The sequence below is a fragment of the Papio anubis genome, chromosome 8 (assembly GCF_008728515.1).
Source record: "Papio anubis isolate 15944 chromosome 8, Panubis1.0, whole genome shotgun sequence".
Taxonomy (NCBI): Eukaryota; Metazoa; Chordata; class Mammalia; order Primates; family Cercopithecidae; genus Papio; species Papio anubis.
In genome coordinates this window covers 118,283,341-118,304,927 of record NC_044983.1, presented here as the reverse complement: position 1 = coordinate 118,304,927, position 21,587 = coordinate 118,283,341, and the positions used below count along the sequence as shown (strand labels likewise).

The window sequence follows — 21,587 nt, the reverse complement described above, 5'->3', positions numbered from 1 at the left end:
TACAAGAATAAGTATGTGAGGTAATGCGTACGTGAATCAGCTCGATTGAGCCATCCCACTAGGTAAACATATTTCAAAACATCATGTTGTACGTGATCAATATACACCATTCTTATTTGTTAATTACAAGAAAAAGAAGCCACCATCTACGTCAACATCTCTGTACCCTACAATCTATACCAACCCTGGCAACGAAAAGAAAGCAAGCTGCATTCTCCGCTGCTGCCTGGGTGAGCAGGTGGAATTACCTGTCTAGGCCTGGCCAGCCTCTGCAGGGACACAGTCGGAGTCCGATTCGGCCAGTTCCACTGCGCCTTCTGCTGCAGCCTGACTCCAGCTATCTGATCTATCTGAGATGGCATCCTCCTCCCCGACCGTCACCTCCACGTAATCCACAACGCTCGACTCCTCATTCTCGTCGCTGCCCTGGCCGTCCCGGCTGCTGCCCTCTGACCGGTCTGAGGTGGCCTCTGAGGGCTTTGCTGGCAAACAGTCTTTTGCTGGCTCGCTGCCTACTTTTACCCTGGGTACCAACTTCTCCAAGTCCTCCTCGCAGAGTTTTTTGGGGTCCTTGTAATATTGTGGAACCACGTCACCCCCGTTCTTTGGGCTCTCGGCGATGGGTTTTGTTGCTTTCCTTGCTACGGCATCGTAGCCGTGATCATCTGCCACGGGCTGGTGCTGGTACTGCTCCATCCACTTCACGGTTCCTGTTTTCAGCAAGCATCTGTTCTCCTTGAACCAACGCACTATCTCAGTTCGGACCAGGCCCGTCTTGGCCGCTAACTGGTCGTACTCCTGGGGAGTAGGCCACTGGGTTCTTGCAAACGTGCTCCTCAGGAGATGAACTTGTTCTTGACTTTTTGCAATTGCTGGCGAAGGGCTGGGCAGAGAACTGGTTAACTGGGCACCAGAGAGCTGGTCGAGTCGAGACAGAGCACCGTTGGGGGCTCCCGCATCTTGGCCTTTTTTGCCAGACCCCATGGAATCCAAGACAGCTTGTTCCATGCTGTCTCGAAGCTTCCGCCTCTCCGAGAACCAGGAGTCGATCTCTCTCCTGCTCAGCTTGGTCTCCACCCTTAGCCGATCCAGTTCTGCTTGGGTAGGAAAAGAACTTTTCAAAAAGCTGTCTTCCAAGATTTTCACCTGACCCTGTGTTTTCTCTTTGAACTTCTGGGGGGCAAAGTCTGGGTATGCATGGTAGGTGCGACCGTGTCGGGAGGCTGCGATGGCCAACTGGTCTTTGGCAAGGGATTCGCTGGTGATGTGGACGATGCCCCTTTGACACCGATACCGGTGGTCACTGAACCACTTCTTGATCTCGCTCCTGGCAAGGCCAGTCACCTCGATAAGCCGGTAAACCTCAGCATCATCAGGGAACTGGCTCTGGAGAAAGCTGGCCTTGAGATGTGCTATCTGCTCCTTTGTCTTCTTGCGGTCACTGGCTGGCGTGGGCGGGGGGTTGGCCACCTTGGGTGGGGGCTCTGGCACCTGAGCGATGTGTGGACGCTTGGGCTCGGGGGCAGCTTGGGGAGTCACCAAGGGTCTCTTCTGGCCGTGGTTGGTGACTCCTGCCACGGCAAGCGTGATGGGGGAGCAAGAGACGGTTGTTGACCCGCTGGTCACCTGAGTCAGCACCAGGCTAGTCTGGCCAAGGATCTGGCACGGTAGAGCCGTCTGGAGGATGGGCTGCGTCACCTTTGTGGGGGCCAACTGGGCGGGCAGCACAGTGATGGTCGGGGGTACTGACTGGATGGTGCCATTGAACATCTTCTTCCGGGCCTCCTCTACCTCTTCTGGGGACCAGCTGATGCCATGCTTTAAGCGCTGGGTGGCAAACCAGATTCTGATGTGCTCCTCTGGGTGTTTGGAGGCAGCTGTCAGCCAGGACAACTCAGCCTGGGTCGGGTAAGGAAACTTGTTGAAAGAGTTGATCATCGTGGCATTTGTATCCAGGGCAGAGTTGTATTTGGTAGTATTTAGTGGGACGGGGACCTTGGGCACAAGGTTGATATTTGGTGGCAGCTGTACAGAAGGCATGACGTGTCCTAATGTGTCTTGGAGGAGCTCCACACCTCCGAGTCTCGAGAGGATCTCAGCTGTGTCTGTCACCAGGCGGGCGGTCCCTTCCACGTGGTTCTCGGGGGTGATCTCCTCGGGCTTCTTGGGCACCTTCTTGGCATCCGCTTTTGGTTTTCCGGGCTTCATGATGGGGGTTTTACTCACCGAGATCCCAGAATCACTGTCACCAGTTCCAGGGCCGCTAGTGGTGATGGACACGACATGGTTGGCGGCTTCGATGGACTGTTCCAAGACAGTTTGATTATTGCGCTTAATTAACTTCAGCTTGAAGTTGGCCTCCCCGGGATGGAACTTGGAGTTGTGGTCGGACAGGGAGTCGTACTTTTTGGTTGTGAAGTTACATTCTGCACACACGTAGAGGGGGTTGAGAATCACGTTGGGATGCTGCATGTCGACGTGCTCCGTGAACTCGTTCAGGTTTTGTGTGGAGTAGGGGCAGTATTTGCACTCATAACCACCTTGGAGTTTTTTGGACTGGCTTTCTCCCGTAGATTTCACCTCTATCACTTCATTTTCTTTGGAAGAGTTTTCAAGTTCTGCTGCCCAACTGTCCTTGGCCACGTCAGGCTGTGGTGTGCTGATTCCTTTCTCTTTGGCCCTGTCTACCTCCTCGGGCACATCTTGTTCTACTACTTGTGATGTCCGAACCATGCACGGAGTTGTAGATTTTCGTTTGCTAGCCATGCTGCCTGTCTGTGTGCAATGGCTTAGTTTTGGAGGGGGGTAGGGAGGGGATGGTGAGATTCTTGGAACGAATAAGGTGAAGGGCTTTTGGCTTTATTCCCCCTCAAATGGCTTTGGCTTTCCTTGTATGCTGAAGTCTACTGTTTGAGTTTTCAGAATGATTTCAGCACAGAAAATTGCAATGGCACCAACCACTAAACACACCAGGAAGCATCATATCTGTGGGCAAGAACAAAGACAGGGTCAGTGTCTCTTCACAAGGCAAAAGAAACTGGCACTTCTTTATGAGTTTTCCCATGACCCATCTCAACTGGCACCCAAATCAAACACCTATGTATGCCCAGATGGCATGAAAGTGCTTATAAACAAGAAAGATCGCATTATTCTTCTCTTCCTTTTTTTGGGAAGGAGGTGAGAACAGGCCCAAACCAAGCAAAGGTGGATGAGGGTCACCATTTCATGTTTAGAGACAAAGGAATACAGGAAAGGTAGACAGGTACTAAAATCTTCTGAAGTGGTGAGAGGGAATGTCGCAGATGGTGTGCTTGCAAGCTGCTTTTAGATACGGTACCTCGGAAGCCAGACGTGTCCCCAGGGCTGGCAAATGAAATTTATCCAGGCGTTAGAAAACAGATATGAACATTTTGCTTATCATAAAGGCAAAATCACAATAGAAAATCCAGAAAACGCAGAAAAGTATAAAAGAAAAAAAAAAGCAATCACCCCCCAATATTGTAGTTTTATTGTTCATCTCACTTAAACAGTTTCCCATTTCCAAAAATAGTGAGCAAAATGATGATTTTAAAAATCATTATTTCATCACGTGGTGAAATAGTCATGTGTGGTATATCCCTATAATGCATGTTATTACATTGTAGGGATAGATCACGCATGATGTGTTCAGCCATTGGACTTCTTTTTTAAAATTTTATTTTAAGTTCTGGGATACATGTGCAGAATGTGCAGGTTTGTTACATAGGTATATATGTGCCACGGTGGTTTGCTGCATATATCAATCCGTCATCTAGGTTTTTTTTTTTTTTTTTTTGAGACGGAGTCTGGCTCTGTCGCCCGGGCTGGAGTGCAGTGGCCGGATCTCAGCTCACTGCAAGCTCCGCCTCCCGGGTTTACGCCATTCTCCTGCCTCAGCCTCCCGAGTAGCTGGGACTACAGGCGCCCGCCACCTTGCCCGGCTAGTTTTTTTTTTTTTGTATTTTTTAGTAGAGACGGGGTTTCACCGTGTTAGCCAGGATGGTCTCGATCTTCTGACCTCATGATCCGCCCGTCTCGGCCTCCCAAAGTGCTGGGATTACAGGCTTGAGCCACCGCGCCCGGCCTCCGTCATCTAGGTTTTAAGCCCCGCATGTATTAGGTATTTGTCCTAATGCTCTCCCTCCCCTTGTCCCCCACCCCCCGAGAGGCCCCAGTGTGTGATGTTCCCCTCCCTGTGTCCATGTGTTCTCATTGTTCAGCTCCTACTTATGAGTGAGAACATGTGGTGTTTGGTTTTCTGTTCCTGTGTTAGTTTGCTGAGAATGATGGCTTCCAGCTTCATCCATGTCCCTGCGAAGGACATAAAGTCATTCTTTTTTATAGCAATTGGACTTTTGTTGAACATTTATTTCCAGTTTTTGACTCTTATCAACAAAACTGCAGTAAATACCCTTAATCCTTATTTCTGATAACTACCTTTGGATGGATGCCTAGAAGTGGTTCTCTTGACCCATATATACGGTAGAGTGTTGGCCTCAGTTGGCCTTTTCTTTGGTAGTGTATGAGAGGGCTTGATTCACAATCCAGCCTAGGTAAAATACTACTGTTAAAAAGCCTTGCTGATTAGATAGGGAAAAACAGTTTTTTGGATTTTTGTTTGTTTCTGAGACAGAGTCTGGCTCAGTCACCCAGGCTGGAGTGCAGTGGCACAATTCTAGCTCACTGCAACCTCTATCTCCCGGGCTCAAGCAATCCTCCTGCCTCAGCCTCCCGAGCAGCTGGAACTATAGGCACACACCACCATGCCCAGCTAATCATTTTATTTTTATTTTTAGTAGAGACAGCGTTTTGCCATGTTGTCCAGGGATTTTGCCATGTTGTCCAGGCTGGTCTCCAACACCTGGGCTCAAGTTGTCCACCTGCTTCTGTCTCCCAAAGTGCTGGGATCGTGGGTGTAAGCCTTGCCTGGCCAAGAAAACTGTTTTAATATGCTTGCATGCTTTTCTTGATTGACAATAAGGTTTAATTGTTTTCAAAGATTTGCTCACTATTTATATTCTTTTGTAAATTGTCTGCTTATGTCATTTTTATATTTTGACGTTCTGTGGTTTTTATTATGAATTTGCAAGAGTTCTCTTTACATAAATAATACTAATGCTTTACTTAGTTTGTTGCAAAACTTTCTCCAGTCTATCATTTACCTTTTTTTCTCTTTGGTGAGACGAAATTTTGCTCTTGTGGCCCAGGCTGGAGTGTAATGGTTTTTATTATGAATTTGCAAGAGTTCTCTTTACATAAATAATATTAACGCTTTACTTAGTTTGTTGCAAAACTTTCTCCAGTCTATAATTTACCTTTTTTTTTTTTTTTTTTGGTGAGACGAAATTTTGCTCTTGTGGCCCAGGCTGGAGTGTAATGGCATGATCTTGGCTTACCACAACATCTGCCTCCCAGGTTCAAACGATTCTCCTGCCTCAGTCTCCCGAGTAGCAGGATTACGGCATGCACCATCATGCCAGGCTAATTTTGTACTTTTAGTAGAGACGGGGTTTCTTCATGTTGGTCAGGCTGGTCTCGAACTCCTGACCTCAGGTGATCCGCCTGCCTCAGCCTCCCAAAGTGCTGGGATTACAGGCGTGAACCACCACGCCTGGCCCTATCATTTATCTTTCAGTTGTGCATATTATATACATTTTTAATGTTTAACATGTAGAAATTTTAATTTTTAGCTAATCTATTTACCAATTTTTTTCTCTTGTAGCCTCCTCCATTGTGATTTTATATTTAGGAAGTGATTCCCTGTCTTGATAGCTGAAATATATTAATCTACATTTTCTTAAGAATGTTTTAACTTTATTTTTGCATTTAACTCATCTGGTATTGAATTTATCTTGGGCTAAGCTGTAAGACAATTCTAACTATTTTTCTTGAGAGTTACCAACCATCTCAGCAGCATGCATTATTATTTCCTTTCTAACTAATTTTTGAGCAACCTCCTTTATCATACACAAATTTTGTATCTACTAGGGTTGGTTCTGGGTTATCTAATCTGTGTATTGATCTAGCTATTGAGTACTGCACTTATGCCTTGCTTCTAAAACAACTTTTGTAAGTTTAGAGTACATTTTTATATCTAGTGGAGTTCCTCCTCATTACTTTTTCTTTTCGCAAAACAGTTCTTGGTTATTTTGATAATCTAGTCTCATGGATCAATATCACCTGTGAAATAAAATTCTATTAGAATTTTGATTGGAACTGCATTAAACAAACGATGATTTGGAAGTACAGGAACAATTTGCTTATTAGTTAACAGAGAATGGAGAGCTGATGGGCTAAAGGAGGCAGGAGACATGTTTTGAAACAGAGATCCCCGACCTCCAGGAAAGGAAGGAAAGGGAAGGGAACGCAGGGGATGGCATCTCATCTCTGGCCTCTCCCACGGGCCTGGGTTTGAGTCCCACTGAAGAGAAGGCATAAAGGCCGAAATGAAGAACTTATTTTCACAATCAATTCTGAGAGTCTAGGCCCACGTCCACCTGCTTAGGGGCTCAGGTGACACAGTTGGGCAGGGCTTGGGAGAGGGCCATTCCCCCACTGGTGAACCCAGAACCTGGCCCCTCTAAGATGAAAGCACCGGCATGTGTAGACTGGTCAAATTCATCAGCAGTGGGGTGCAGGCTCCTCGGGCAGCAGTGAGGAGAGGACAGGGGCAAACCAGAGAAGAGGGCAGCTGCTTCTTTTTATTGACCATGCTTAAACTGCCACTTCCAGCCTCTACCTGCCGTGATCTTCAGGTCTTGATCTCACCTCTCAAATACTTTCCACGCCTCCAGAGTTCATCTCCAGCAATGGCACCACCAAGACCTGGCAAGCTCCGGCCCCGGCTCCCCTCTCCCACCGCCCTTCACACTCCAGTGGCTCTGTCAGGACCTCACTCCCCTCACAGCGCCTCTGCCAGAACATCCCACCCCGAGAGACAGCGGCTTGGTTTTCAGGTCTCCATTGAAAAGTCACCCTCCCACAGGGAGGCTTTCGCTGACAGCCGCCCCTCTGCAAAACAACGCCTGCCCGGCACTCTCCATTTCCTCGCCCCGCGTGGCTTTCTTCACGGCACTCTTCAATAGCTGACATCATACTTTGATGTTTTGTGGTTAAAAGAGGAACAAGTTTCTATCCACTTGTTTATCATTTGCATCTCCCTCCAGAAGCATTCTGCCTAATATGGTAGCCACTAGCCACATGTGGCCTTTGAGTTTAATTAAAATGAAATAGGATTAAAAATTCAGTACCACAGTCATGCTAGTCACATTCCCAGTGCTCAAGGAGCAAATGTGGCTGGTGGCTATTGTCTGATACAGCAAAGGACATTTCTATCATTGTGGGAAGTCATATTGGACAGCACCATTCAAGAACAGAAACTTCATCAAGGCAGAAAGGTCTTTTTTTTTTTTTTTTGAGATGGAGTCTTGCTCTGTTGCCCAGGCTGGAGTGCAATGGCACAATCTTGTCTCACTGCAACCTCTGCTTCCCAGTTCAAGCGATTTTCCTGACTTAGGCTCTCAAGAATTTGGGACCACATGCATAAGCCACCACGCCTGAACTAATTGTTTTTTTTTTTTTTTTTCAAAGACAGGATTTCACCCTGTTGCTCAGGCTGGTCTCGAACTCCTGGGCTCAAGTCATCCACTTGCCTCCGTCTCTCAAAGTGCTAGGATTACAGGTGTGAGCCATCACACCCAGCATCACAAATTAAATTAACAAATTAAATTAACAACACACATGTGAACATGTACTATTAACACAGCAGAATGTGGCTAAATTTGCACCCACTGGCCAAAGGGCTTGGGACATTTGAATTAAATTTTTCAAAACAGGGGGAAAGACACTTTCCTCCTGCAGAAAGAAGGCATCAGGCAGGAGTAGACGCAGGGGAGGAAATATCTTTTTTACCGAAACTTCCCATATCCCGCATTATTTAAATCTGTTGACAAGTGAGTCCCTAAAATAAGGTGAATGGCGGTAAAATGGCCTGGAAGCTTCTCAGTGTTTCAAAAACTGTGGCTGAAAATAAAAGCATCTTCTAAAACTCATTCAGCAACCAGGAATCCAAACCAAAGAAGATGAAAAAGAAGAAGGAAGAAAAGAGAGAAGAAGGAGAGCTCAGAAAACACAGAGCCTTTTGAGAATCTATTGCTTAGGGTTCTCTTGGTGGATCTGCAAGAAACACGGCCTTTAGAAGGACGATCCTGGCACCAGGGACTGGGTGTCTGAAGGGCAGTAGCATGTTGGCATCTGTCATTTTGAAAGCCTGTGAGCCACCAGCAAGGTGAGGACCAGCACCATGAAGCCAGGTACTTGCTGGAATGAAGGCTAAAATGTTTTGAGCAAAGTCTTCAGGTCTGATATGCCCGGGTCAAAGTTGGCAAAAATAAAAAATAAGTGAATGAATGAATACATAAAATGCATGTTAAGAATAAACTCTAACACAGTCCCTTCTACAGTGAGTGCCACGTGTCCCAGCAGACCTGCTGCAAGTCGTGGTTCTTGCCCTGGACCAGTGTCTCAGCACGTCTGAACTGGGTACAATCACATCCTGTGCCAACCTGAAAACACGTAAAAGTTGCAGGGCGTTCCAACCAGGGCCCAGCAGCGGGGAGACTCCAGCCAGTCATATACCATCCCCTGTCTGACGATTTCGGACGCGTTCAGGGTAGTATGGCTGTAGACAGACCATCCCTTATCTGGAGCAAGAAACATCCCTGCCCTCAGGAGGCTGCCTGAACAAGTCAGAACTAAGCACACTTGTTTAAGATTCTGGTTCCCAAGAGAAGGGAGGGGAGGTAAGGCAGCTATTCTCTGTGTCGCCCCTCTCTGTCCGAAGTCCTGCTCCTCATGGGATACCCGAGAGTATGACAAGCACATGTTACATGGAAAGGAACCCGGAGCTCCAAATACACCCTTGCTGCCTTTACATGTTTTTGATCTTGACTCAGTTTTCCTTTTATCCACTGCAGCACTTGCTATGCACCTCAAAGAAACCCTAACCATAATGAGACCATAACAATGCCTTGGAATAAATTGCCTTGGAATACATGCCTTTTTTTGTTTGTTTGTTTGTTTTGCAGAGACAGGGTTTATATAAAAGAGAAATGACCAGTCTACATAGACAATGACAAAGAGGCCATTTCTGGTGTCTGTGCAAGGCTCTCCCCTTCGCCACGAGGTGCTTCTTCCATCATTACCTTCCCTGTTGCAAGTGGAATGCAATTCAATCAGACCCTTGCTTACTGAGTATGAGTATGAGCCAGAACCCTGGGAACAGCTAGGGGCGCAAAGATGAAGACGCCACAGCTCTGTCCTCAAGGAGTTCGTAGCTGGCATATTAGTTTGCTAGGGCTGCCATGACAAAATACCACAGACTGGGTGGCTTTAGACAACAGAATTTATTCTCTCACAGTTTTGGAGGCTGGAAGTCGGAGATCAAGGTGCCAGCAGGGTTGGGTTCCTCGGGTGCCTCTCTCCTTGGCTTGGAGATGACCGTCTTCCTCCTGTGTGTTTCTGAGGTCTTCCCTCTGTGGGAGTCTGTTTCCTAAACTCCTCTTGTTATAATGACACCAGTTATACTGAATTAGGGCCCACCTGATGACCTCAGGTAACCTTGAAGTTAGAGTAATTAATTACCTTAATTATCCTATCTCAAATACAGTCACATTCGGAGGCATGGGGGATTAGGACCTCAACATATGGATTTTAGGGGAGCATAGCTCATCCTACAACAGTTGGGCAGGGCACCGCCATCCAAACACCCTTCGATGGCACACGAAGTGACTGGTTCAGACAGTCGACAAACACTGATAGGGCATCTAGTGGTGCCAGATGCTGTTCTAGTTGCAGAGGATACAGTGGTGGATGGACAGAAATTGTGGCTCGTGGAGAACTCACCATGGGGGAGAGTAAGGCAGGGAACACATTAAAAGTGTAGAGCGGGGCCACCTGAGGTTTTAAGCAGGGTGGTCGGGGACTTCCTCCTTGAGAAGGTGACAGTGGAACAGGTGGATGTTGCAAATACAAGAAGGAGAAAGGGTTTGTGAAACAGAGAGGAGGCTGTACTTAATTTTGTAGGGCAGGGTTGGGGGAGGATAGATAAAGGCTTTCCAGGGGAGGTAACTTTCCTTTTCTTAGAAATAAAATGGTAATAGCTACTATTAACGAAAATTCTCCATGCTTTCTTGGTGAGTCTTCACAACTCTGCAGAGCAGCTGTGACTACCCTCAATCTGCAGATGAAAGAACCAAGACCAGAGAGGGTAACTGTCTCACCTAAGGTCACACAGCTAGTTCATGGCAGAGCTGGAATTTGACCAAAGTCTATCCAAACCCTGTGCGCTTGGCACACCACCACAGAGCCTCTCCTGGATAAACAGGGCTTCAAAGGTGGCGTAGAATTCTGTGAGGTAGAGGAAAGTGAGAGTGACTCCTATCAAAGCAACCTAGTTTTCCCAGGCTGAGCAGACAGCATGAGCAAGTCAGAAGGCAAGAAAACATCTGAGGAATGACAAGGACTGAGGGTAAGGGGCAGGGGTGTGAGGGCAGAGGCAGGGAGGAGGCTGAACAACTTAGGTTGCAGCAAGATGGCGAAGAGCCTGGAATGCCGAGCCAGGGAGCTGGGATTTTGGTCTGCAGGCAACGGAGGATCAAAGCCTTTTGGGCAGGGTCCTGGAAACAGAGGGGTCTTGGATTCAAGGTGTGGGGTGGGGCTGGCAGGAAAAGAGGCACATCAATGAAGAACAAACCCTCAAACCAGGCAGCTGAACAATAATCTCAGCTAACCCCAATGAAATGGTCAAGGCCCAGGCTGCCAAGAGATATCCTTCCCTCCCACCTCCAAGCTTCTCCTTTAAGCAGATACTGGGAGCTGTTCACTTTTCATCTGGAACTTTCTCCCATTTGGTTTGGCCTCTCTTCCCCACCACGGAATGGCTGAATAGTTGGGGTTTGTATGTCACAGCTCTGATTCTCCCTTAATCAATTCCCCAACAATAATGACAGCCAACATTCACCAAAGCCTTAGTGTATCCTAAGTGCTAAGTTTCACTTCTCAAAAACCCTCTGTGGACACTAAGGCTCAGAGAGGTGAAGGAGCTTGATCAAGGTCACACAGCCTGGAGCAGTAAAACTGGGATATGAACTTTATGTGTAGACCTGGGGATTGTGTTAAAATACAGATGCTGATTCAGTGTGTCTGGAGTAGGGCCTATGACTGTGCTTTTTTTTTTTGAAATGGAATTTCACTCTTTCGCCCAGGCTAGAGTGCAGTGGCACAATCTCAGATCACCGCAACCTCCACACTCTGGGCTCGAGCGATTCTCCTGCCTCAGCCTCCCCAGTAGCTGGGATTATAGGCATGTACCATCATGCCTGGCTAATTTTTGTATTTTTAGTAGAGACGGGGTTTTGCCATGTTGGCCAGGCTGGTCTCAAACTCTTAACCTCAGGTGATCCACCCACCTCGGCCTCCCAAAGTGCTGGGATTACAGGCGTGAGCCACTGCACCTGGCCATAACTGTGCCTTTCTAACAGGCTCCTAGGTAAGGATGCTCCTACGCAGGTGTGACAAGCTTGAAGGTACAGGGCTCTGTAAGGCTCCCCAAGAAGCACCCTCCTCTGCATCCTTTGTTCTTTCTCCTTCCCACCGTCAGTTCCAGAGACAGGTGGTGGCATTTCCTGACCTTTCCCTGCACGTGGCCTGCAGCCCCTGGGAGAAGGAAAAAATGGTTCAAACTGCCACAGCAGCCCCTGGAAACTTCTCAAGGTGGCTGGCTCACAGTCTGGCTGTCAGGATGATACATGGCTCTGCTCTTGACCTCCCTAGGGAGGCATCTGGGGGAGGTGAGGAGTCAGACTGCAGAGGCCTTCTGCAGCGGGGGATCTCTAGCGCTTGGGAGTTCAGAGGCCAGAGGGAGCTGCAGAACCTGGATCCCAGGGGTCTATCCAGAGGGCGGCAGTGCTCTGAGCCCAGGGAGTGCTCAAGAGCTGCTCACTCTCAGGGAATCACACCTCCGGGCTTTGACAGGCATGCCACGTCTCATCGCAGAGCTTTTCACTGGGGCTGTCAGAAGAAATAACAGGGCTGTCTGGGAGCTTTCAAAGGAAGCATCTTGTCAAGACATCAAAACCAAAAAGGATGCTTTTAGCTTTGTGGGGTCTTCTGACAGGGCTGTTAACAGATTCTGCCTCAGTTCATCAAGGGTAGATCTTTTTTGAGGGGATGGGGGCAGAAATTGCTCCTTTGTGTTTTAAAATCACAACATGACACCCCCCCAGAAGGCATTCTGCTGGGTAGATATGTTGTGGCAATAGTGGCAGGTGGGGGCAGGGCAGGAGGAATTAGATGCTACAAAGCGGAGGGCCAGGGCTTTGCTCTGAGCTCCAGGAATCCAGCTCTCTTCTCATCCATTTCCATCCTCGCCTCCATTTTTCTCATCTGTTTAACAGAATTGCCTCTGAGAGGCCACTGGTGACCGAGAGTTAATTCCTGAGTTTTCTGATTTTTCCCCATTCTGTCTTAAATCCAAATTTGAATTTTGGGGTTGGGCCTATAATGTGGTTCCCAAACCATCACACATCACCTGGAGGGCTTTTTGTAAAAATACCATTCACGAACCTCAGTCCAGAGTTACTACACCCAAGCCTCCAGGTGCAGAGCCTGGGAATGTATCTTTTTAATCAGAAGTCATGCAACTGCTGCGCAGCCTTGTTTGCTACCTTTGGAATCAAGACATCACTCGGCTTCTTCTAATTCAGAACTGGTTGGGCTGAAACACACTGTCCCATGAAGACACAGAGATGTTCGTAGTTGCTTTTTTTTTTTTTTTTCTGCAGCTAAAACTACAAACAACCAAAGCTCTCTGCCGCGCCAAAGAGTGCAATACTGTATTAATGCTCCCAAAGAGTATGACAGACAATTTGGAGGATGAGGTAGAAACGGGGGAAGAATTGTACAAAAGTACAATCCTGGAAAAGAAAACAGAATGCTGGCTGCTTGATAACATAGCATACAACATCTTTATAAACAAGATCCACAGAAAGAGGGTTGGTGATTTGGGAAAGCTGAGATGTAAGAAGCGATTTCCTGTTATCTGTGTTTGTGTTTTAACTTTTTGTATTGCTTAGTTGCTCAAACAGACATTTTTAAAAAGAAAAGATGGGGTTTGTTGATCAAGGAAACCTGATAGTACTAAAATGTTGTTTACATGCATAATCTTTTAAAACTGTATTCTATTTAGAGACAGGTTCTTACTCTGTCACCCAGGTTGGAGTGGAGTGGCATGATCATGGCTCACTACAACCTCAAACTTCTGGGTTCAAGTGATCCTCCTACTTCAGCCTCCTGAGTAGCTGGGACTACAGGCACATGCCACCGTGCCCAGCTTATTAAAACCATTTTTTAAAATTGTAGAGATAGGGTCTCATTATATTACCCAGCCTGGTTTTAAACTCCTGGGGTCAAGTGATCCCCCTGCCTCAGCCTCCCAAGGTGCTGGGATTACAGGTGGGAGCCACCATACCTGGCTTACATGCATAATCGCTACTATTCCCAGAACACCAACCGATGGCTGGGATCTCCATTTTACAGATGAGGAAACTGAGGCTCAGAGAGGTTCAATGGCTTGCTGAAGAGGGTAGAATCCAGATAATCCTGGCTCCATGCCTGCTGCTTGATCCCTATGATACACAGTTGTTCATTGTGAACAATTCTATTTCCTGATACTGTGTCTATAAATTAGATTTCTCACAAATTCCAAGTGGCCTTGCCCCTCTGGGAGTGTTCAAAGGAGGAAGATTTTAATTGAATTGCGATGTCTTTTTCAACGAGCTATTCTGAAAAGCTCTTGTTAGGAAGAAAGCTGACATGATCCTTTCTAACCAAAAAAGCTACATGAGTGGCCCACGGAAGTTTGAAGTAAGGTCTGCAACTGCTTCACGCCGCCTGCCGTGTGAGCATCGCCACACATTTGGGTGACACAGGGCCCTGAGAGGAGGCTGGGTGTCCTGCCAGAGGTGGGATAGGGTGGTGGCTTCAGACAGGGTAGTCAGCACTCAGGGGCAGAGGAAGCCACTGATGCCTGAGAAGATAGACCGGGTCTCGACCCATGTGAACCTGGAGCCCCAAATTTACTCATTTACTCTGAACCAATGAATTCCAAAGCTCTTCAACAGGAAAAGCCTTGGCCTCCAGGGGCCTTGTTCTCCATCAGTGCTCAGCATTAGTGCCCACCAGGTCAGTTCAAGTGGGACACAGGCTGAAGCCAGCACTCCCAGTTTGAATCCTGGCTTCATCACTTACTAGGAGTCTACTCTTCTCTGGCCACAGCCTTGTTGCCCACCTCACAACCCCTAAACCCACACGCAAGCCAGAGAATACCAAATGCTGCATGTTAATTCACCATGGCCAACCTCAGTTCCTGCAGCTATAAAATGGGGTGAGCCTTCACCTGCAGAACTGGCCCGAATGGAGACCTCTGACACTGGTATGTTCTGGGACTAATCACAGGGTGACTTTGATTAGTAAGCTAGTGGGAGTGGTGAGGGGATTGGCAAACTGATGTTCAGAAGGACTGCTCCACCCCTTCTCCCATCAGACCCCGTTTTCCTCCACAGCGCCTCTCAGCGGCCAGCCACTATATCAGGTGCTGCGCACTTCCGCTAGCTCATCTCACCTGGTCACGCCGCTCTGAGATTTCTTCTCACTCATCTTTTGTTCCTACCTCTCGAATTTCCTATGTAACTGTTACAATATGAATTTCCCAACTCTGCCTCTCTGTTTTAGTAGATTTTGCCTTGTATCTTGCTGAGATCCAGCTCATCTTTTCCATCTCCAAGCATCTCTTTGCTTTCCAGTTGGTTAGGAGGAGGTAGTTGGTCTCCCTGTTAAAAGGCTAATCCTTCTACCAGGCCTCCAGCTCAGCACTCATGGGATCTGTTAACTCCTGTCTCCATCCACTGGGTCCCCTTCCTTTTGGGTTACAAACATCTCAGGTTGCCGTTTCCATAAAAAGGCAAACAAAGCAAAGCAAAGCAAACATGAAAAGCAAGGCTAAATCTCTCCTGACAGCTCGATTCCACCGCCATCTACACATCATTATATCAGCTCCTTCATCCTATGGCAGAGGTGAAGAGCTCAGGCTCCTGAGTGGGAGACTTGCCTTCGAGGTCTGGTTCCATGCCATGGGTGAGAGATCCTGGACAAGTTCACCAATCCTTTGAAGCCTCAGCCTTTCCGTTTGTAACATGGGGATGAAAATGGTAGCCACATCAAAGGGCGGCCGAGAGTATCCAGTGAGCTAATTTGAGTATATTTGGTTCTGTGCCTGATCCTAGATGAGCTTGGAGCTCACAACAGAGGGTACCTGTTGTTAAAATGATTTTACCGTCAAAATTCTCAAAGGAAGTTTATGATTACACCTGCTCACTGCTTCTCTTACTGCATGCTTCGCCCCTCACCTCTGTGGATTCTGCCCTCCCAGCTCTGTTGACAATTTTATCTTAAACTGCCAAATATATCCCCCATCACTGACTCTGCAGAGCAAACTGTCATCCTCAAAACTGGCTGCTCCTTCTTGATCTCGATTCTTCTCCTTCTTCTTCTTCTTCTGTTGTTTTTTTTTTTTTTTTTTTTTTGACAGAGTCTTGCTCTGTTGCCCAGGCTGGAGTGCAGTGGTGTGATTTCAGTGATTTCAGCTCACTGTAGCCTTGGCCTCCCGGGCTCAAGAAATTTTCATGCCTCAGCCTCCTTAGTAGCTTGGACTACAGGTGCATGCCCCCATACCTAGCTACTTTTTTTGTATTTTAGTAGAGACAGTGTTTCACCATGTTGCCCAGGCTGGTGGTAAATTCCCAAACTCCAGCAATCCGCCTGCCTCGGCCTCCCAAAGTGCTGGGATTACAGGTGTGAGCCACCATGACTGGCCCCTCGGCTTCCTCTTCTGTTTTTCTGTTCTCAGTAGGTGCATTGCCATGCCCTTGGCTCTTCTCATCCCTCTCCTCTCCATCCTTCTTGGTGAACTCATCCATCCCAAAGATCTGCTCATCCTTGCAGATATCTACCAAACCAACCTTCCTAGCCCTGGCCCCTCCTCTCCAGAGCCCCAGACTTTCCTTCCCAGCTGCAGGCGGCTGGCAAGAAGACAGGAGGGACTAGATGGATTCGTAACTGGACAAAGGTTGGAGTGGCCACTCTCCACTGAAAGCTTAACAAAGTCAGAATAATTCATGAAAACCAGGAAACATAAGCTGGGCATGGTGGCTCATGCCTGTAATCTTAGCACTTTGGGAGGTCGAGGTGGGCGGATCACAAGGTCAGGAGATCGAGATCAGCCAGTCCAACATGGTGAAACCCTGCCTCTACTAAAAATGCAAAAATTAGCTAGGCATGGTGGCACACGCCTGTTGTCCCAGCTACTCAGGAAGCTGAGGCAGGAGAATCTCTTGAACCTGGGAGGCAGAGGTTGCAGTTAGCCAGGATCTCGCCACTGCACTCCAGCCTGGTGACAGAGCCAGACTCCATCTCAAAAAAAAAAAAAAAAAAAAGGAAACCAGGAAAAATAATACTTGAATAAAAAAATAGATGATCCGGCCAGGCAAAGTTGCTCATGCCTATAATCCCAGCATTTTGGGAGGCCAAGGCAGGTGGATTGCTTGAGTTCAGGAGGAGCTCGAGACCGGCCTGGTCAACATGGTGAAACCCTGTCTCTACTAAAAATACAAAAATTAGCCAGGTGTGGTAGTGGGCACTGTAATCCCAGCTACTCAGGAGGCTGAGGTGGGAGAATCGCTTGAGCCCAGGAGGCAGATGTTGCAGTGAACCGAGATAGTGCCACAGCACTCCAGCCTGGGTGACAGAGTGAGACTGAGTCTAAAAAAAAAAAAGGATGATGGATGATCCAATTCCACTTGGAGAACAAGGTCTACTCATTTATCCCCACCAGGAGAAGGGGAAACTTGGCAGCAGCTGAGCTGGGTGGCTTTAAGAGTCTCTTCCAAGTGCATGCCATGTGCATCTATGATCACCACTGGGGGAAGGAGTAGGGGTTCTCACATAGACCTCAGATTTAACACATCTAGAATCAAGTTCATCACCTGCTTCCCAAACCCTATCTTTCTGTAATGTTCCTTATTCCAAACAAATGCTCCGGTATCGACTCAGTCATTCGGGCTGGAAACTGGGATTGCACTGGCTCTTCCACGTCCTCCCCATCCTGGAGTCTGCTATGCCCCAGGCCTTCCTGACTCTGCTTCCATGAGGTCTCCTAATTCTTCATTCCTCTGCTCCAGGCCCTGCTCGGGGGCTTTCCTCCACAACTGCAGTGAGTGCCGCCCCTGGCCTGAGCCCTGGGCCTCCCCGGCTGGATGCCGGCATTGCCTATCTAGTGCCCTTTCCCTCCTCCTCTGGCAATGACCATCCCGTTTTTCTAGAGAAAGACCCCTACACATGCCTGGCCCATTTCAAACCCCCAGCACTGCACATGTGACTTGGTCCTGCCCAGTGAGAACATCATTGCCTCCAGGAACAGTGAGTGATTAAGGAACAGCCCGATCCAAGTAGAGCAGTCAGAATCAGTGGGATTCCATTCTGGGGCGTTTACTGGAACCCTTGGGAGAATGAATGTGCTCCTTTCTGGTGGAGTTGCTGAGGGCATTGGATGGAAGCCAAGAGGCACCAGTGGCTATCTCGCCACGATGGAGGAGAGCATGCCTGGGTGCTGAGCTGAAGGCTGAGTTGAGAGATGCAGAGAACCAGTCCCGATGAGGTCCCACTGAATCCCACTGGGTCCCAGTCCAACAGACTCACAGATTTTTCCACGGTGTCAATTTGTTTAAACCAGTTTGATGGAGTTTTCTGTCACTTGTAACTGAAAACATCCCGACAGACACAGTTTCAGGCCAGCCGCCTCGCTGCCACCATTCCTTTCTAAAACAGCAGTTCTCAGCCTTTTCCTGCCATGACAGCATGGTTGCTGGGATGCCTATTTGTAACATTCTCTCAGGGTCACCTGTCATCCTTGTTGGGTTGGTTCTAACCTCACACCATTCCCTCTTCCTTAAGAAAGAATCTCAGGACATGAGTGGGATGACATTTTAATAGGAATAACCTTGCCTATCCAGTCCTTGCCTATCAAGAAAAGTAAGCCACTCACAAACTTCAAGGCTTTATTTTTAGCAATAGATTGCTTACTGCCCCATACCTCACAACCGATGCCATGACTGAACATCATGTTTCTAAACACGAATCTGATCACGTCATCCCTGTCTTTAACACCTCCCTGCACATACTGGGAGTAAGCTGTGAGAGGCACTCATCGCCAGCAATCTGCATCTTATCACCCTGTTCCCTTCCTCAAACATTCCTGGTGTTTTAAAAGGGATCTACAGCAGATCTGTTTTTTTTTTTTTTTTTTGAGACGGTCTCGCTCTGTCGTCCAGGCTGGAGTGCAGTGGCTGGATCTCAGCTCACTGCAAACTCCGCTTCCCGGGTTTATGCCATTCTTCTGACTCTGTCTCCCGAGTAGCTGGGACTATAGGCGCTCGCCACCTCGCCCGGCTAGTTTTTTGTATTTTTTTTAGTAGAGACAGGGTTTCACCGTGTTAGCCAGGATGGTCTCAATCTCTCCTGACTCAGGATCTGCCCGCCTCAGCCTCCCAAAGTGCTGGGATCACAGGCTTGAGCCACCATGCCCGCCTTTTTTAGAAATAGAAAAACAAACAACCCCATCGAAAAGTAAGTGGATATGAAATGACAGTTCAAAAAGAAGACATTCATACAGCCAATAGACACATGAAAAAATGCTCATCATCACTGGCCATCAGAGAAATGCAAATCAAAACCACAATGAGATACCATCTCACACCAGTTAGAATGGCAATCATTAAAAAGTCAGGAAACAACAGGTGCTGGAGAGGATGTGGAGAAATAGGAACACTTTTACACTGTTGGTGGGATTGTAAACTAGTTCAACCATTATGGAAAACAGTATGGCGATTCCTCAAGGATCTAGAACTAGAAGTACCATATGACCCAGCCATCCCAATTACTGGGTATATACCCAAAGGATTATAAATCATGCAGCTATAAAGACACATGCACACGTATGTTTATTGTGGCACTATTCACAATAGCAAAGACTTGGAATCAACCCAAATGTCCATCAGTGACAGACTGGATTAAGAAAATGTGGCACATATACACCATGGAATACTATGCAGCCATAAAAAAGGATGAGTTTGTGTCCTTTGTAGGGACATGGATGCAGCTGGAAACCATCATTCTCAGCAAACTATCACAAGAACAGAAAACCAAACACCGCATGTTCTCACTCATAGGTGGGAACTGAACAATGAGATCACTTGGACTCAGGAAGGGGAACATCACACACCAGGGCCTATCATGGGGACGGGGGAGGGGGGAGGGATTGCATTGGGAGTTATACCTGATGTAAATGACGAGTTGATGGGTGCTGACGAGTTGATGGGTGCAGTACGCCAACATGGCAGAGGTATACATATGTAACAAACTTGCACGTTATCCACATGTACCCTAGAACTTAAAGTATAATTAAAAAAAAAAAAAAGAAATAGAAATATAAACATAGCATAGCTCAGGCATTCATTTGTTCGTTCATTCATTCATTCATTCATTCTTGAGTGCCTACTATGTGCCAGGCACTGCCTTAGATACTCAGGGAATGAGGTATAAGAATCTTGCCTTCAAGGAGTCCGCCATCTAGGAGGGGAGACAGAAAGTAACCAGAAAACAAAGAACTTACAGTGGTAATTGCTATGCAGAGAGGTTTTAAAAATGATGTGATGGTGACAAAAAAGTTATGTTTGGCCAGGCACGATGGCTCAGCCTGTAATCCCAGCACTTTGGGAGGCTGAGATGGGCGGATCATGAGGTCAGGAGATCGAGACCATCCTGGCTAACACGGTGAAACCCCGTCTCTACTAAAAATGCAAAAAATTAGCTGGACATGGTGGCGGGTGCCTGTAGTCCCAGCTACTCAGGAGGCTGAGGCAGGAAAATGGCATGAACCTGGGAGGCGGAGCTTGTGGTGAGCCGAGATTGCACCACCGCACTCCAGCCTAGGCAACAGAGCAAGACTCCATCTCAAAAAGAAAAAAAGGTTACTCTTAATGGTATAATCAGGGAAAGCCTCTTTGAGGAGAGGGTATCTCAGCTGAGATCAATATGTGAGGAACAGTCTTGAGACACTCGTGAGTGGCAGTGAAAACGGAGGAGGAGGCTCACTGGCGATCTGTGACAACTTTATGTTCACTGCAAATACTTTTCAAATTATTCAGTTATTATTTAAAATTCATATTCTCCCCAAAGATACCTTTTTGAAAGGTCTTAAAAAGCTTCACTGAAATGTACTTTTCCCTTTTCAACATGAAAACAAAGCTCCTCAATGGTTTTATAACGGAAATAAGTTTTTCTTTCTCCTACTTAAGACAATTCAGGAAGAGATAAATATGAGATAAGAGCTTCAAACAGATTAAAAAAAAAAAAAGAAGAAAGAGAGAGGAAAGAAAGTCATCTGTGAGTCCTGATCAAATATTAGAAGAAATTTTAATCCCAAATAATAGTTGTTATAAAGTGGATAAAAAAACTATAGCACATGGCTTTTTGAAGTAGTCAAAATGATGCACTGTCTTGACAGCTTATAAAAAGAACTTTGAGGCTGGGTGCGGTGGCTCACGCTTATAATCCCAGCACTTTGGGAGGCCGAGGAGGGTGGATTACCTGAGGTCAGGAGTTCAAGACCAGCCTGGCTAATGTGGTGAAACCCCATCTCTACTAAAAATACAAAATTAGCCGGGCATGGTGGTACATGCCTGTAATCCCAGCTACTTGGGAGGCAGAGGCAGGAGAATCGCTTGAACTTGGGAGGCAGAGATTGCAGTGAGCTGAGATCGTGCCATTGCACTTCCACCTGGGCAACAAGAGCGAAACTTCATCTCAATAAATAAATTAATTAATTAAAAAAAGAACTTTGCACCCAAATGCCATGCTCCATCTTTGATGGGAGAAGCTGATGGGGAAAAGCCAGAATCAATAAGGTCCATAGGGCACTGGAGTGGGAAGACTCTTAGAGGTGACCTGCGCTATTCATTAGTCAAGGTCCACCACAAGACTTGGGAAGGAACAGAATATAAGTATGGTGAGAGGACCTTCACCACCATTACAAGGTGTTTGTGGCCTGTCTGGGCAGGTGAGTGAAGTGTCTTCCAGAGGTGGCTGTCTGTTCTCAATGTCAAGGTCAGGGTGTTTTAGACTGCACTGATTCTTGAGACATCAGTTGAGTGGGTAAGTCCATTAGCTTTAGAATCAGTACAGAACGGTTTGAATTGCAGCTCTATCCGACACTTCCAGTTGTAGGAGGTTGGCAAGATACATGGCTTCTAGATTTGGTTTATTTATTTATAATAAATAAATGTATCTGGAGCTAATGACAACCTCATAGGGGTATGAGGATTAAATGGTATAATGCTTGTAAAGACTCCATCATAGTGTCAGGTACCTGGAAACGTGCAATAAATGGCAGCAATGTT

The 21,587-nt window shown here is 47.1% G+C and overlaps 1 protein-coding gene across 3 annotated transcripts in view; it reads right to left on the bottom strand.

Moving 5' to 3' along the window:
* Positions 1-21,587, bottom strand: part of ZHX2 (zinc fingers and homeoboxes 2) — a 193,626-nt gene that overhangs the window by 16,973 nt on the left and 155,066 nt on the right. For all 3 annotated transcript variants that reach the window (XM_009213535.4, XM_009213537.4, XM_003903121.5), the window contains one exon: positions 249-2,985. In XM_009213535.4, coding sequence (XP_009211799.2) covers positions 253-2,766 — 2,514 coding nt within the window. In that variant the 5' untranslated portion in view covers positions 2,767-2,985 and the 3' untranslated portion in view covers positions 249-252. The remainder of the gene's footprint in view (positions 1-248; positions 2,986-21,587) is intronic.